Raw genomic sequence first — 17,042 nt, forward strand, 5'->3', positions numbered from 1 at the left:
GTAGCGGAGGAGAATTACAAAATAGCATAAGATGAAACTACTCAAGTAAAGTACAAGTACCTCAAAATTGTACTATAATAATGAAGAGGCACCACATTAATGCCCCACGGTTTTGGAATGACATGTCCAACAGTTGCACGTGAGTGTAATGTTTGGGTGTCCACATACCTTTGGCCGCATAGCGTATGTTTGTGTGCAGCGTACAGTGGAGGATGTTCATATGTGTGTAGACAGGTAGGTGTGTGTGTGTGTGTGGTCATCTGGCACTCACAGGGTCTCGGTCATCAGGTCAGGTCCAGCTTCCTCTCTGCATGTGGAGAGGAGAATCTGTCACTTCTCTTTCCCCCTCACCCCCCTCCTCCTCTTTTCTCTCGCAGTTCAATGCGTCTCTCTCGCTTGCAGTTAATCCCACGTCAAACGAAGAGTTGCTTAAACACCCCCCCCACACACACACACACACACACACACACACACACTCTGACCTGAGATCGGCCGAGCATGTAGTGCCGGTTGCATGCAGTCTCTGCCACTCCAAGTCATGAAGTGTTAGCTCAAAACACATCAAACTGCTAGTTGCTGATTAACAAAGCCGGCGCAATCTCCTGTATGAGCTCTCTGACTGTAGAAGAAGCAGGAAGTGAGCTTGACCAATCACACTGTTATTCTGACCAATGAGTTAGGAATGTGAGGTGGAGAGCTAAGCCTATGTAACTTTTGCTGTACAGCAGCCACTGCGGGTGGGGTAACGATGTAACACTTAACAATGCCACCGCAGGAACCTTTGGGGGAAACGTCCACCACAGGGACCAGGGTCTTATTTTACCCCCAAAAAAAGTCTCTGCTCGGGGGTTAGTACTTTCCAGAATCAGAGTCGAGTACTCGCACCATTTTATTTCAGTCACCATTTTTGAAAATATGCAGCCGAAAAACCAGTTTGTTTGTTTTTTTCATTGTGCTTTGACCACAAATGATGTATAATAAGACCGGGATGTGGCGCCGCCGCTCAGCCTTGCTTCCTATCATCCCCAGTGGCCATCCGCGGTACTGCGACGAACATGTCCCTCTTAATGCCTTGAAAAGTAGTTCCTGGGACTGAAAGTTCTATGTACTTTGGGTGAAAACGCAGGCTTACAGGTTATAGAATAAGAGTTGATTTATCGAGGTTTGGTGATGTAGCCAATGGCTAATGGACTAGCAAGCTGGGAACATGCTGGCAGTGTGTTGCATATTGAGCAACATGAGCCGGAAAGTTACAGCTCCAAAAAAAAAAAAAAAAGGAAACGTAAAATATCCATTAAATGGATCTAATTTGTGGCCAAACGATTGGATGTGGGTCCAGAAAAACATTTCCCTAATGATCGCTCATGTTTAGCCCAGTGAAATTCCGTCGCTGTGGCAACCCACCAACGGTTAAGACGGCAGGCTTGTGCACCCTGCGGCGCCGAGGCAGAAGTTGTGAGACCGTGCTAACACACCCCACCTCCGAAACTTCTGCTATCTGCTGATGAGTAGTAAACAGTCTCCCAGCGTTCACCAGAGCACTGCAGCGCGACCAGGGACTCAACTGCTCGACAAGCATGTTTCCAGACATAATGAAGTGAATAATGTCTAAACGGAACATCTGGGCGGGCTGGCTGCTTGGAGAAATGTTGCTATGGAAGTTTTACTGGAAGTTTGAACGCATGTTTGGAGCCTTGTAAAGACGATCATGTTAACGTCAGCAGTCGGGAAAAGGCTGAACTAAGGGGTCTCCTTTTCAACCAAGCCACGTGGGTAACTTAGCATCATAGTTTCAACTGAGTTGCAGAAACAGCGTGTATTAAGCGTGACGGCGATTTTAAATTTGAACACCTAGAGATAAATGAAGGGGACCAGGGGGACCGAGGTTCAGCGTCCGCGCTCTCTCCGCAGTCCAGTTACCAACCGGTGGAAAAACAAGCTTCGCTCGGGGAGGCAGATGATAAAACTGACCCTGGATCATCCCGGTGATCGCTCACTCACTGTTCTGGGTGTAGGGGAGAAACTGTCCCAACCTAAAACATCCGTTTTTTGGTTGTCTAACATTACCTGGGGCTGAATGTGTGGATGGGCGGATGGATGAGTGTATGGGTGGACGGATGGGCAAAATGTCAACGAATAAAGGATCAAATGTGCTGAATATGAAAGGACAAACAGATGAATTCTTCAAAGCAAGACAGGCAACAGTTCAGAGCTAAACAACACATTTCAAGCCAGCTCAGAACTATTAGAAGTCAACATTTTCAGCAAAATCAAAAACAACTATTTACATCTTGTGGAAGCAGAAATATAAATGACCAGATATACAAAACAAACCAATCTTCAATTTTACAGTCAGAGAATCAACCGTTTTGTTTTTTTTTACACACTAGATAGATCAAGAAGTTGGTTGTAATATTGTGAGTTTTGTATTCATGGCAATTCATATTTCGCTTGGAAATTAAAAAAAAAAGAAAAATGAAAAGAGAAATCTGTCCCATAGATCCTGTGAAAAAACAGTAATAATCTAAAAGCATTGTTTTATTAAATGTGGAGGTCCGATGGAAGCGGTGCATTTATTAATTAATTCATCTTTTTTACCAACTTTTGTGTCATAACCAGTTTCAGAGTAGTGTTTTGGGACTTAATAACTTCCACATTCACGGAGGGGGGCGACTGCCGACTGTTATCAACCCAAATATCAGTATTTTCATCGTCCCTGCTTCCAGCTTCACCTTACGGTCAGTCAATCGAGTCACGCAGACAGGGACTTCTCACCCCACCCTGACGAAGGCAAGGTAGCCAAAAGCGTTACACTGTGAATGCTGGAGAGGAGCTGCGAGACCACCACCGCCACGATGTGGGTGTAGAAGCCCTTGTCCGAACGCAAAGGGCTCTGACACAGGAATTTTCAGTTTCACGATCGGTCACAGAGAAAACCCCCGAAAGCTGGCAGCGACATTAGTTGACTGAGGCAGCCGGTGTTAGAAGTCGAACATTTCAAGACATTTCTCGGCTTTTCAAGCGCAACGTGACTTGATCCCGACGCATTTTTCACACACACCTCAAATCCTTGGCTCGGATGTTTACGTGAGAGCTGATTCTCTTCAAGACTCTTCAAGAGACAAAACCCGCGAAAAGCTGCTGGACCAGACTCCATCTCCCCATCCTGCCTGAAGCGCTGCGCCGATCAGCTGTCTCCGGTGTTCACGGACATCTTCAAAACCTCACTGGAGACATGCCACGTGCCAGCCTGCTTCAAGGCCTCCACCATCATCCCCGTCCCCAAAAAACCAGGGCCCACAGGATTAAATGACTACAGACCCGTCGCCCTGACCTCTGTGGTCATGAAATCATTTGAACGCCTGGTCCTGTCCCACCTCAAATCCATCACAGACCCTCTGCTGGACCCCCTGCAGTTCTCCTACAGAGCCAACAGGCCGTCAACCTGGCTCTACACTTCATCCTCCAGCACCTGGACTCCGCGGGATCCTACGCCAGGATCCTGTTGTGGACTTCAGCTCTGCCTTCAACACGATCGTCCCGGCTCTTCTTCAGGACAAGCTCTCCCAGCTGAACGTGCCTGACCCCACCTGCAGGTGGATCACGGATTTCCTGTCCGACAGGAAGCGGCACGTGAAGCTGGGGAAACACGTCTCAGACTCGCGGACGATCAGCACCGGCTCCCCTCAAGGCTGCGTTCTTTCTCCTCTACTCTTCTCCCTGTACACCAACAGCTGCACCTCCAGTCACCAGTCTGTCAAGCTCCTGAAGTTCACGGACGACACCACCCTCATCGGACTCATCTCTGGAGAGGATGAGTCTGCCTACAGGTGGGAGATTGACCACCTGGTGACCTGGTGCAACAACAACCTGGAGCTTAACGCTTCAAAGACAGTGGATATGGTTGTAGACTTCAGGAAGAGCGCAGCCCCACCCGCCCCCATCACTCTGTGTGACTCTCCAGTGGACACTGTGGAGTCCTTCCGTTTCCTGGGCTCCATCATCAGCCAGGACCTCCGGTGGGAGCTGAACATCAGCTCCCTCATCAAGAAAGCCCAACAGAGGATGTACTTCCTGAGGCAGCTGAGGAAGTTTAACCTGCCACAAACGATGCTGGTTCACTTCTACACCGCCATCATAGAGTCCATCCTCACCTCCTCCATCACCGTCTGGTACGCTGCTGCCTCCACCAAGGACAGACGCAGACTGCAGCGTATCATCCGCTCTGCAGAGAGGGTGATCGGCTGCAACCTCCCATCTCTTCAGGACCTGTACTCCTCCAGGACCCTGAGGAGAGCGGGGAAGATCGCTGCCGACCCCTCCCACCCCGGACACCATCTGTTCGACCCCCCTCCCCTCTTCCCCTCTGCAGTCAACCTGACGAACTTACATTGACCCCCCCCCCGAACACAAACACTACTTATACGTTATATTAACGTACGTCACCCCTGTCCCCCCTGCGTTACATTAACGCACCCACCCCCTACTGGACACTTTACCTGGACACTTTACTTTATTCTGGTCACTGCACTGTTGTTATTTATCTTATTTTTATTTTTATTCTTATTTTACCTTTTATATTCTACTTATTTGTTATCAAAACAATAGCACCTTCCGACCACAGCAAATTCCTTGTAATGTATGTTGGCAATAAACAGTTTCTGATTCTGATTCTGATTCAAAGCACACACCACTCCACTCCGTTAAAAGCGTTAGTACAGTCGGCCTCACTGGAACTAGCGCAAACCACATTTGTGTGTAAATCTAGTGGAGCTGCTGTATAAACAGCGGCGAGGAGATCTGCTGGGCCACTGCTCAGAGGTCAGTACTTACTTTATGTAGTAGGGCACGTTGTTCGGGGAGATGCCCTGCTCGAAGGGGCTCTCTACAGATCCTGCTGAGACAGAGAAACAAGGGTCAGGACAACCGTTCAAACTGTCCGCAGGCTATTCAACTTCGTCACACACACACATCTTACCGCGGGATCAGTGACAAAAAGCACGCCCCCACATCACAGGAAACTGCTGCAGTTTTTTTTTTTTTTCCTTTCTTCAAAGTAATATACATGATAATGGCAAAACAGCAGAAAAACAAGAAATATTGCTAATTATCGCGCTTATATTATGCCCACAAGAGTTGGCACGCAAACACATTAAAAGCAGACTTGGGCTTTCGGGGGAATTGTCAGCACAGTTGGAATGCATCTCTGACCAATCAGGTGGCTCGGCCGAAACTGCCCCCGCTGTATAAGCGTTATTGTGCCTCGCGGGTAAAATTTGCCGCAGTTAAAAACAGAACGGTGCATCGCGGGACAACCGCCAGAACACATGGGGTGTATATCAACATAGCGGTGAGATATGGGGGTGGGGGGGGGGCACGTGTGCAGTCTCACTGCTCTCACATTATCATCCACGCCACCATCACTAACCCCATTACTATCTCTCTCTCTGCCCTGCCACATCTAATATAGCTCCATTATCACACCGGGAATCAGGTCATTTTGTGTATGCGGTCGCTGCTCTACCATCTTGCAGGACATGCTATTGCTATTTAACCACGTCATCATGTATCTGAAGTGTCAGTTTCCCTTTTTTGCTTCCCTCTCGTCTTGGCGGCTCCCCGCGGTTCTTCCATTTTAATCACCGCCGCGAGCGCACGAGCGATGTTGTGATCTTTTGTTGTCTGTGGTCTTTTAATTACTCCGCAGATGAGCTGTAATTAAACTAAAGAGAAGCGATGAGGGGGGAAAAAAAACGCAGCTCACAGTTGGACGTGTGGCTCCAGGTGGACATCCTTAAATGTAAAAAATAAATAAATAAATAATAATAATCATCCTCGTAGTCGTACACTTTTATACGTCATTAATCTGCAGTGTCTAATGTATTCAAAGAGTTCATTTATGCTCCATGAGTTGGTCTGGGATATGCATATGAAGGCTACGTAACAGCTAAATTAGCGCGCTAAAGCACTGACAATAAAGCTCACGGGTCCCAATGATGATCTGTTGACTGAAGTGCTTGCGCACGGTGGGAACTGTTGGGTCTCTGGACCTGCTCTATACGAAAAGTGCCCTGAGATACCCTGACTCTATGTAGAAGGCACGCAAATAAAGACGAAGCATTGTTCTTGCAAGCATGTTAGCCCTAGCATTATAGAAAAGTACGATAAGGAGAATGTAGGAAATGTAGCGTATCATAGAACAATATAACCCTGTTTCAATGCGACACCGGTTTGGCAGGTGTAAACGCTATCTAGGGTTGCCGCTCCACTTCAAATAAAGAGCAGGACAGAGCTGCTAACATTAGCCTAAACTCGAGCCTAACCGGTAAAGTTGTTTGCTAATGATATGCTCCTTGGCCTGAAAGTAATGCTAGTTTACCACAGCGGCGTCACTTATCGAGTGCCGATGAGTGAGTGAGGTGCTGTCAGGGAGGTGGGCGCCTCATTTTGTCTTGACACGTTTCTTTTCTTATCTCTTTCTTACACTTACATACACACACAACCTCTTGAGTATTGTGTCAACTGTCAACAGTGCGATGTAAGCCGCCGTGTGTGTGTGTGTGTTTTACTCACCATGCAGAAGGCCAAAGTCCCTGTGAGCGTCTGTCAGCTGCTTTAGATGTTCTTTGATGGAGATCTGATGTGGAAAGATGGAAAGATACGCAATTAGACAGATAGATAGATAGATAGATAGATAGATTCACGATGTTGCCATGTGCTAACAGTAACTTCGGAAGCAGTGAGGTTGACGTTTTCATTCAGGCCAACAGATAGAGAGGTTGTAATGCCTTCTCTGTTGTCCTAGGTGTCCTATATTTATACTGAAGTCAATACACAAGTCAATGCATTGAAATATGAGAGATAGTTTGAATTTAAAAAGGTAGCTTAACCCTCACCAAAGTGCCTGAATTCTTTTTCAGAAAATCGGCAAGCACGTTTAATTGATATCTTTAGATAAGGCCAGCTGTGGCTGTCTTACCAGCTGCCATATAGTGAATGTTAAAGAATGACAACCGGAAATAAGTTCTGTGTTATAAAACCCAAAAAGGTTGTGGCGAGGAATCCCTGTTTCCCGATAAACGAGGAAATATAATCCTGGGATCTATAACGGTGAGGCCACGGGAAAAACGTTCAGCCCTAATGCTTCCTCAGAGTAATGAATAGCTTTATAATGTGATGATGGGAATACACGGCGGGGTGATTTAAAAAAAAAAAAAAAAAAAAAAAAAATTTGTGTCACTGTAGAACAGTGACATGCCCTTGCGGAGAAAGAGTAGAAGTGCGCGATTGGTCAGACGGAGGGAGAGGAAGGGGAGGAGGCGGAGGAGACACAAAGACAAGCAGGGAAGAGGTAATTGAATTTGTAGCGGCGGAATTAGAGAGGATGCGGTCTCCTGTGAGTCTCCTTCAGCTCTGAGTGAGCTGTCTATCTAGATGGAGTTGAGATAATTGTAGCAAATCAGCACGGCTCTGTAGGTGCACGCAGAGAGGCGGGCCTAACCCAGCGGGGTACACACACACACACAGGCTTGTTGTCACTTGGTATATGAAGATTTTCCATATAAAGACAGTGTGCAGTATCACCAGAAACCCCCGATTGTTGTTGATGGTGAGTGTGTGAATGGCTGAAAAACGGGGGGATTCGGACTGAAAACAGCCCTGTGTCAAAACACCCAGTGAGTTAAGGTGGCAGTGAGACTTCAGACATGCAAATATGATCCAAGAAGTCCGGTTTGGAGGAAAGGCTTGGAGGTAAACAGTAAAAAACAGAGCGTTCGATTAGAGTCTATTTTCATTTCCTGAAGTTAATGAATTGGCCTCCTAACAAGTACGAGGAATCGCAGTTCACGAGAATCGACGGGCCCGACCTACTGTATATCGATCAGAAAGCCCCAAATCACTTCTAAACTGTCGCTCAGTGAGACCAAACTGAGCCTATGTTCATTATTGATTAGGCAAATGTATCTCTCGTCACCAATCCTCACACAATTTCTGCATAAACTTCCAACGTTTTGCAGCCTGGCATTGAGGGAATTCTCTCGAATTCTGCTTCTTGCCTCCAGTCTCAAGCCTTTCTAATCTGACGTTCAAGCGATGTGTGCAGGCGCAATTTCAGTACGGCGCCCCCTCGACGCTCGCCGGCCAGCTGCACCCCCGAGCGTCCCCAGGGGAGCCGCCGCCGTACGACTACAATCGCAGACGCTTCCCGACACGGTGTTCAGCGGCCTGATGTTCCCAGGCAACCCGTGCAGGCTCCGGCCCGGCATGCGGGGCTTATGGCAGACGCTGATTAGCGGCAGATTTTTGTTCCAGGAAGAGTTGAAAGACAAAACAAAACAAAAAAAAGAGAAAAAAAGTGGATCATTGGAAGCTTAAAGGCATCTCAGCTTTATTTGATGGAAGTCTTGAAGCAGAGGGACTGAGGTTGGTCATTATCCAGTCTGAGTGGACAGATTGGCTGATTAAACGTCCAACCTTTCATCCACAACCCAAATGAGAAGGCCACTGATGACACATTGTCAGGGGAGAGTGTGTGTGTGTGTGTGTGTGTGTGTGCATGATTCATGGTGTGAGATGAAGAGCAGATGAAGATGAAGACATGACAGTGATGACCAGTCCTTTTTTTTCTTTTTGGGGGGGGCTTCAATGTGACATGAAGCCAAATGATGAAATTACCTTCGAGTCCACCTCACCCAATCCATTTCTGCCTGAGTGGCTTTTCCCTGTATCCATGGTAACCTAATCAGAATTGTACAAATGAGAGGAGTGGGATTGTTGAGGAGGAATCTGTTGCAATTAGTCAAGAGTGCGCCGTGCCCCCCCCCCCCCCCCCCCCCTCCCCCGGCCAATCAGCTTCGACCTTTTAGGCACGAAAGAACACAGTGAAACGACTAAAGTGACCTGAATGTGTAGGTACCGCACAAACAAACACACACACGCGCACAAATACAACAAACGCAAAAACACTCCCCTAAAATTAAAGCCACATTAACTAAAGCAGAAAACATGAGAGCACAAACGCACATTGGACGCAGTCACATTAGCAGGGAGTGTTTGCGCGCGCACACACACACAGATTGCTATCCACCACCCTGCCATTAAAAGTGATGCCAAAAATTCCTGGGCAAACGTTCCGCTCCCGATGAACCACCTGCGATGGAAACTGACTTCTCAGAAACTGGCAGTGCAATCCTCTTTTCTGTCCAAGCGAAATTCTCTTCCCGCCGTTTTAAATCAGCTCGTGAGCGAAAGACCGAGGCCCGTTGTTGACCAAGCGGGCCACAAGTGAAAGACTTCACTCTAACGCCTACTCGCAAACTCGAAATTGAAGAGAGCTCCGGGGGTCTTTTGAGGGAGAAGCCTCCTTGTGATTGGACGCTAGCTGTGAGCGCAGCGTTCCAGTTGGTCTTCATTACGAAGTAGGAAAGATCAGGGGGCCTACGTTAAGATAACAAGCACAGGCTTTTCCCTGGATAAAATAACACGTGTTATATTTGAAATCATTTTGCCTATGTTGTTATCAGACCACTGCAATTCCCTCTATTCAGGGCCTAAGCCAAGAAGCTGTCGGACGGTTACGGTCCAAAACTCCATAGCAAAATCACTAAGACCTCATATTGTCCCCATATCACCCCGGGGTTCTAATGTCACAATGCTGGCTTCCAGATTCAATTCAGGATTCAATTCAATTCTTATCTGCAAGGCTGGAAGTAATCTCGCTCCAGAGTATATCCGGTGTCTTATGCTCACACTCACAAAAACTTTTTTTTTTAATCTTAAATGTTTTCTTAAGTGCAATTCCCGGGAGTTTGATAAATATAGGCACATTGAAGTTTTTGTTTCTTATGTAACCGTAAATCACACCCTTCTTTCCCCCTCTATCTACATCAGCTACACCGATGTCCTCACCTTCACTACAAGACAAAGGTGTGTGTGTGTGTGTGAGTGTGTGAAAACATCTGGTCAGGTGCTAACTTCAGAGAGACCGGCCGTCTGGTCCCGTCACCGTGGTGTCACCGCGGTGCCCATCTCCGCCCCGGGACTCCGCGGCAGTCGTCGCTCTCTCTGGCAGCTGATTGGCTCTATCTGTCACCCGCGGTAACAATCACTGTCTGACTTCCAGCATGGCTGCCACTGGGTTTGTTGAGACTGATCGCGGCCCACCCTGTGCTGCCTCTGATCACCAACACATGGTGTGTGTGTGTGTGTGTGTGTGTGTGTGTGTGTTCTTATTATAGCTATCCCATAAAGCAACACATATACACACAAGCATATGCTCACAGGTACACACACTCTTTGTGTGTGTAAGCAGAGAACAAAAGTGCAAACTGACGTGAAAAGATCATGTCGGACACGTCGGTTGTCAATATCAACACATTATAAAAACTCTAATCTGATCATTCTATTAGAATTACTTCAATACTTAATATTCCAACTCAGATTCATTTACACTCGTTTAACAAATATACATCAAAGTATCAAATCTAATCATCAGTTTTGCACCAAATGCTTGATTAAACAGTGTTTTGGGGAGGGGAGGGGGGGGCAAATGAGAGCCTGAGAGACACAAGGAGTTGTAATCCCTGAGTAGTAATAATAGTATGTATAATAGATGTGCATCTTTGTTGACAGAAATGTGTGTCTGAAGGCAGATATGTTCAGAATATGTACGTATCTGCAGCAGGCCTGAAGAAGTATGTGTGTGTGTGTGTGTGTGTGTGTGTGTGTGTGTGTGCGTGCGCGCGCACGAGTGTGTACCTGGAGCAGCCTCCAGCGCGTGTTGAGATCTTCGATGCGTTCCAGGTTGCCAGGAGACAGCTGGATGTCGGGCGGGCCGAAAGTGGACGCCAACTGGTTCATGTGTGTTACGTCATCCTCAATGGGGGCGATCTCGTCCTGAAACTCCTGCAACACACACACACACACACACACACACATACACGCTGTTTGTTATGCTGCATTGTTTACAGTGGAGAGAGGACAGATGGGGAACACAGGCAGGTTGTTAGCAGCCCTCGGGTTCAGTCTCGCTTCTCACCTCAACCGTTCGTTCTAACAGCGAGCAAACAGATGCATCCGTCATGTAAACCCCACGTTCTCTGCTTGTTTTAACGCTCGCTGGTGTATGGAGAACACTGGCATGCTGTAAGTGGGACGAATGCAACGCGAGGGGTAACATCAGTGGCTGACAGATGCAAGGTGGGCCAGCTCTTCCGCCACTTCAGCTGTGACGCGTGCATATTAAGGAGAAGGTAATGCACATCCGTGACTGCTGCATATGGCTTTAAAAAGGTGCAGTGGGAGCATTTTAACACCAATAAATCTTCATCAATTTATCTTCTTGAGGCCTTGGTAAATGTATTACAAGCAAATAAGACTGCCATTGAGAAGACTAGCAGCTTGTTGGTTATCTGCTATACGCTTGATGGCACAAAGGAGATGTGTTTATGGCTCAAAACACAAAGAGGGCCCTGTTCTTTCACATAAACTCAGGGTTAAAAGGAGAGGGTTTTATAAATCACTTCCAACGTATTTATAGTCCTCAGGGAAGAGAAAACTAATCATGCCGAAAGGGGATTTGCTCCGGTTTGGATGTTGCGTGATGTTGGTGTTGTGTGTTTTATGATGGTGGTCTTAAGGGATCATAACAGCGTTTTGGTGAGCTTAAACCAATTTACCTGCCAACCGGTCTACCAGTTCTACAACCAGGTCTACAAGTGTTTTCAGCGAATACTCTTGGAAGTTAAGTTTAAGAAAGTTAACTTCGGTCAACAATCCTGGACGTCATTCTGGAAAATGGCATACACATCTTGGAATAGCAAGAAAACAGAAGCTATGGAAACCTCAATTAAACATGTATTCTATCAGGTTACGGGGCTTCTTGAAAGAATAGTTCACCATTGAACAAGAAGCTAGTCAGCAGCCAGTTAGCTTAGAACACTATGGTCAAGAAGAAAGCACTAATCTTACTCCGAGGGGTAAAAACTATTCTGACAATAATACAGTATATTGGTGGTATATGCATATATGTGCCTGACCTTGACTCTGTCGATGTGCTCCGGCAGCGAGTCGATCAGCAGGTCGCCCACAGGTTCCCACGCCTCCCTCACCATCTCGGCCTGCCTCAGCTGTCCGTCCAGCAGGTCCTCGGCCTCCTGGAGCTCCATCAGACGATCCAGAGCAAGCTCCAGCCTCCTCTGCCAGTCGGCTGAGTCGCCATTGAGCCGGTCCCACTTGGTCATCACGTCGTCTGCTTCCTTGCGCAGGACTTGCCCCACGTTCTGGGCACGCTCCTCCGGGCTGATATCTGGGGGGGGGGGGTTATGGAAAGAATAAGTCCTGAAAACATCTGGTGACAGTAAAAACAGCAAATGTCACTGTACTCTTACATTTCTATAAATGAGATTGTCTCTTCCATGTGTGATAGTGAAATTTGTCTTTATGCAGACGATACTGTTTTGTACTGTGTTGGGGATTTCTGTCCAATTAGCCATCAAGATGTCATGCCATGATCAATGGATCACATAACTACTTGTACTCAGCAGTTCCCCTCAGATCTATGGAGTGTTTCAGCATCTTTCAGCTCATTGTTTTGGTTTTACTACCCACAACTTTACTGTTTTGGTTCACCCTCACAGCTCTCATCAGGGTTGTTTTTTCCAGCTAAAAAGCTCTCTCTGATTGTTGCCTGGCAGTGCGTGACAACACCCGTTTACAATCGAGCACGGCCCACTTCAAACCAGTGGGAAAAGCAAGGACAGAAACGCAAATGCTGAAATCTCCCATGAGAAATAACCCAAACCGTTTTCAACTTTGGCAGAAAATAGAGCGCTCATGTCGAAGTCCATCACTCATCGCAAAAAGCTGAGTGAGAAAATAGGCTTTCAGGAGCCTTAAATAAATACATTTCCACACATAATCCTTCCTCCACTAAGCCATTTATGGTTAATCTGTGTGTTCTAATAAAACTTTCATTTGTACTAAAACAGATTTGTGGGGATAAATGCAGATGAAATGAATAACTTTAATACCACCTAAAATCTGTGGGAAAATGCACGTCCTAATGAAGAGAAAATGTCTGCTGCCACATGAACATCGTCCCTTAAAAAACAGTATTTCTGCTGTGTCTGACAGACATTTCTGGAAAAACTCATAAAGGGGCATTTTCATCATCATTTTAAAGCCCCATACAGCATCTTTCAATCTCTAGCTTGTCTTTTGTTTGATTTGTTCTGAAGTTCCGCCGTGATTGTCCGTTGAATGCCTTCACCTGTGCACAGCTCCGACTCCCATCAGCTGCAATTTAAGACATGGCCATTTGAGTTTAAAAGCCTGTCGCTTCTTTTAAAGCAACCGAAAGCACGCGCAGTCGCTGTGACAATGAAGGCCGGCTCCTGAGAGACTGCCTCACTTATATGTCAAACCACTCAGGCTGTTTGTGGAGACACAGATTCTCTCTTTAGGAAAGCCAGCTGAATTTAAACCAAGCAAAATGTCACACACTCAAAAGCGCTGTGTCAATTCCGCTTTTTTAGACGTCCCCAACCGCTGCCGACTGGAAGGTCTAATCGCGGAGACAGAATGGCTTCCTATGTGGAAGTAAGTGCTCGTTTCCCTCGGTGCGGCAGTGATTAGCAGCTGGAGTTCACCCTTTCTTCCCGACTTCTCCGAGTGTGTTTGAGTTGGCAGCTGAATGGGTTTAATGGGCCACAGTTAAAGTTCAGCTGTTTTCTACAAGCTTGGTAACCGGGGCTGCAGCCATGGCGCAGAAGGTGCCTCCATGTGTAGCTCACTGTGTGAGTCAGAGATGAGAGGAAAAGGGGGTTTAGGTCTGGGCAGGAGACAGGTCTGCCAATTCATTTCATATTTTCCTTTTATGTAGGACTTTGGAGTGTTCTGCTCTGGCAGAAAATGCTGCTAATTAAAGAGTTATTTCCTGTACTTACATTCCAGTTTCTTCATTTAAATGGCAGGTACAAGGTGTGTGGAAATACAAACGCATCCTTATAATTTAACTGAAAACACTGCAGAAGAGCTTATGCTGCTTAGGACGGTTACATTCTTAATCCACCCAACATGAAAAACATCAAAGCCAAGTCCAAAGTGCTGAAGGGGGTGGGGGGCAATCTGAACTGTTGTAAGAAAAAACATGGAGAACTGTCCGAAGCGAATCATTTCGGGGTTTGCGTTACCTCTCTGCTCGGGTGAAGGTGTTTCTCGGGGCAGCTCGGACAGGAAGACCCCCACGTCGTCCAGAGCCTTGGTCACAACAGGCTCTTTGGCTCTCATGTCCCTCCTGAAGCCCTGTGAAAACACACACACACACACTTTTTAACATATGGAAGTTTCTTGTTCGAACAATATACCAACTTCTGGTTTGACAAGAAGCGCCTCCCGTCAAACAGAATCATTTGGTATCTAGGAATAAGATGTCATAGTAACATGGCAAATATCTTGTTGTAGAGGCAGCAAGAGACTGCAACGCATTGCTTTTTCGCATGTGATGCGCTTTGCAGACTGCGAGCGACAAAAAAAAAACCACACACACACAAAAAAAAAGGCGCAGTGTTGTTGCCGTGACAACCGGCGGTCACCGTTGGTAACTGACTGTCGCTTTTACTGTAAAGCGCTCTATCGAGTGCTTTGCATGATTAGAATAAAAGACATGATGAAAGGGTTGTTGTTGTTGTTGTTAAATTTGAAGTATTCTGCGTATGGGTGGAATAATGAAGCAAACGCAGCCACTGTTAAGATTCCATGCATCTGAGTGGCCCCTCATACTAACACATGTCCACATTCATTGTGAAACGCTTCGACTAAAAGCCTTCTCCTAATGTATATCAGCAAGAACGCCCCATTTTGCAGAAGCGCTGTCGTTTTATACATGAAATGAGCCCATCATCTCTGGGGTTTTTTTTTTTTTTTTTTTTGTTGCATAAAATGGCTTTTTCATTTAACCTGTACGACTGTGCCTTCCATTTGTTCCCAGCCTTTGATTTGCATAATGCGAGTCAGTGAGACATGAAGTCTGCCTCAAACATAAATGGCTGCCTCTGCAATGAAATCACAAAACATATTTTAATTTTTTTTTTTTTTTTAATGAAAGTATCGAACAGGCTCATTTTATTGGTTGCTTACTCCGCACACACTTGCTTCTGTTATTGTGAGTCCGGACTACACTTCCAGGGAGGATGAACACTGAAGCGCTCCAGTTCATTTCTGCGATAGGCTTGATAATAGTGATAGTAAGAGGCCGTGCGTATCATTAGGGACTGTATGACAATTATTGGGGTGAGGAGGGGAGCTAAAGTTGTGTTTTTAAAAAATAACTAAGTATTTGCATTAAGAAGAAGACGTGCATTAATTACGTTAATAAACTAGAAGCCTTTGTTGGCTTTTAAAAAATATATTTTGGTATAGATCATTCTCAGTTACTAATAACTAAAAAGAAAAAGATCCACTTTGTGTTTCATTGAACTGACCTGCTCGCTACTACCAGGACTTAATTATGATGTATATAAAATTATGATGTAGACAAGCAAGTCTTTGTGCTCTGCTAAGCTAACTGGCTGTAGCCTTATATATCTCCCTTTTCTGACCCCACCTGTCAAATAGTTTCGGCACAGTCTCTTCCAGAAAGTGCGTATACATGCCTTGTTTTTTTATTTGGATTCCTATGGAACTTCACAAACACCACCACCAAAAAAAAACAACTCGACACAATCTGCAGAATGTTACATTTCTCAACAAAAATGCTGCGGAGACAAGCAGAGTGACTGTCTGTGTCCCACATAGTGTGTGTGTGTGTGTGTTTCCTCCTACCCGGTGTGTGTCCAGCTGTGTCTGCACGGCGGGGACGTCGCCCCCTACAGGCGGCTCCTGCTCCAGCTGTTGACTTTTCAGTCTCAGCCAATTCAGCAGCTCCTGCAGCGACATGTGGAGCCTCTTCCATGGGGCCATCTCCGAGTCCAGGTGGGCCCTTGAGACACAAGCGCAGACGTTTGTGTTTGTTTCGTTTTGCTGGTTTTCCTGAACAAAGCAGACTGAGCATGCTTCGTTTTGTGGGGACACCCCCCCCCCCCACCCAAGCCTCCCCTCACCTCATGCTGAGGGTCTTGTTGCGCAGGTCGTTCCAGCGCTGGCTCATGTTGTCCAGACGTCTCTGGAGCAGAGTGGCGTCCTCCGAGTCCCCCAGCGAGGTCACAATCCTCTGACCGTTCTCATCCAGGGAGTGATACAGCTCTGTGTGGCTGTCAATCTCTGCCTGGAGGTCCTGGTAACACACACACACACACACACACACACACACACACACACACACACACACACAGTAAGAGTCAGTGGGGAAAAAAGAGCAAGAGCAGTAAATTCAGTTGGAGCACACCCTTCATTTTCTTGGTAATAGCAGCCATCTTTCAGGAATTCACTTTTTTCACTGCTCGAGTGCTCAGTAATGGGATCAGGATCTGAGAGAGCGATTTACTCTCTAAAAGCAGCAACCACCAGGATTGAGCCATAATGCCGGACTTAATGCATTGTGGATGGAACCTTTTGTAGCACTGAAATGTCAAGATGTGTTTTTTTCAGCCTGGAAATCGGTCGGTAACTTCGCCAGCGACGGTCCCACCTGTGTACATTTTCCCTGCAGACGGCCCATCACTGAAACATCTTAATGTTCCTGGTGAGACGCTGGAAGGGAACCAAGTACCTGACAAACAAATCTTTGTAAAGTGAAAAAGGGGACTGAAGGTTGATTTCTGTGCACATTTCTTGTTCGGGAACAGCGCAAAAGAATACCAAAAGTTCAGCAAGTAGGCAGGAAGAAATGTTACAGCAATCATTGCTGCATCTGCAGGCAAATTAAATGCCAATGTCTTTAATATGGCAGACCTTTAAATTCACCTGAGCACTACTACTACTACTACCCCCATTTTTCAGCAATATCTGCTTCATGTATTTACACTCCCAGCAACTCCCTATATAATAGTTTTCATTTTTAGTGGCGGAGTCCGCCATTCTCGCTCAGGATTCACAGGAAACAA

General features: G+C 46.4%; 1 protein-coding gene across 1 annotated transcript in view; it reads right to left on the reverse strand.

The window, feature by feature from the left end:
• The window catches only part of LOC139306716 (dystrophin-like), a 49,270-nt gene that overhangs the window by 30,962 nt on the left and 1,266 nt on the right, over nucleotides 1–17,042 (reverse strand). The window contains exons 2-10 of the mRNA XM_070930666.1: nucleotides 16,101–16,273; nucleotides 15,823–15,979; nucleotides 14,193–14,304; nucleotides 12,039–12,307; nucleotides 10,759–10,905; nucleotides 6,586–6,637; nucleotides 6,035–6,050; nucleotides 5,970–5,980; nucleotides 4,834–4,894 (exon numbers count right to left, since the gene is read on the reverse strand). Of these exons, the coding sequence (XP_070786767.1) occupies nucleotides 4,834–4,894; nucleotides 5,970–5,980; nucleotides 6,035–6,050; nucleotides 6,586–6,637; nucleotides 10,759–10,905; nucleotides 12,039–12,307; nucleotides 14,193–14,304; nucleotides 15,823–15,979; nucleotides 16,101–16,273 (998 nt within the window). The remainder of the gene's footprint in view (nucleotides 1–4,833; nucleotides 4,895–5,969; nucleotides 5,981–6,034; nucleotides 6,051–6,585; nucleotides 6,638–10,758; nucleotides 10,906–12,038; nucleotides 12,308–14,192; nucleotides 14,305–15,822; nucleotides 15,980–16,100; nucleotides 16,274–17,042) is intronic.

Source organism: Enoplosus armatus, chromosome 24 (genome assembly GCF_043641665.1).
Source record: "Enoplosus armatus isolate fEnoArm2 chromosome 24, fEnoArm2.hap1, whole genome shotgun sequence".
Classification (NCBI taxonomy): domain Eukaryota; kingdom Metazoa; phylum Chordata; class Actinopteri; order Centrarchiformes; family Enoplosidae; genus Enoplosus; species Enoplosus armatus.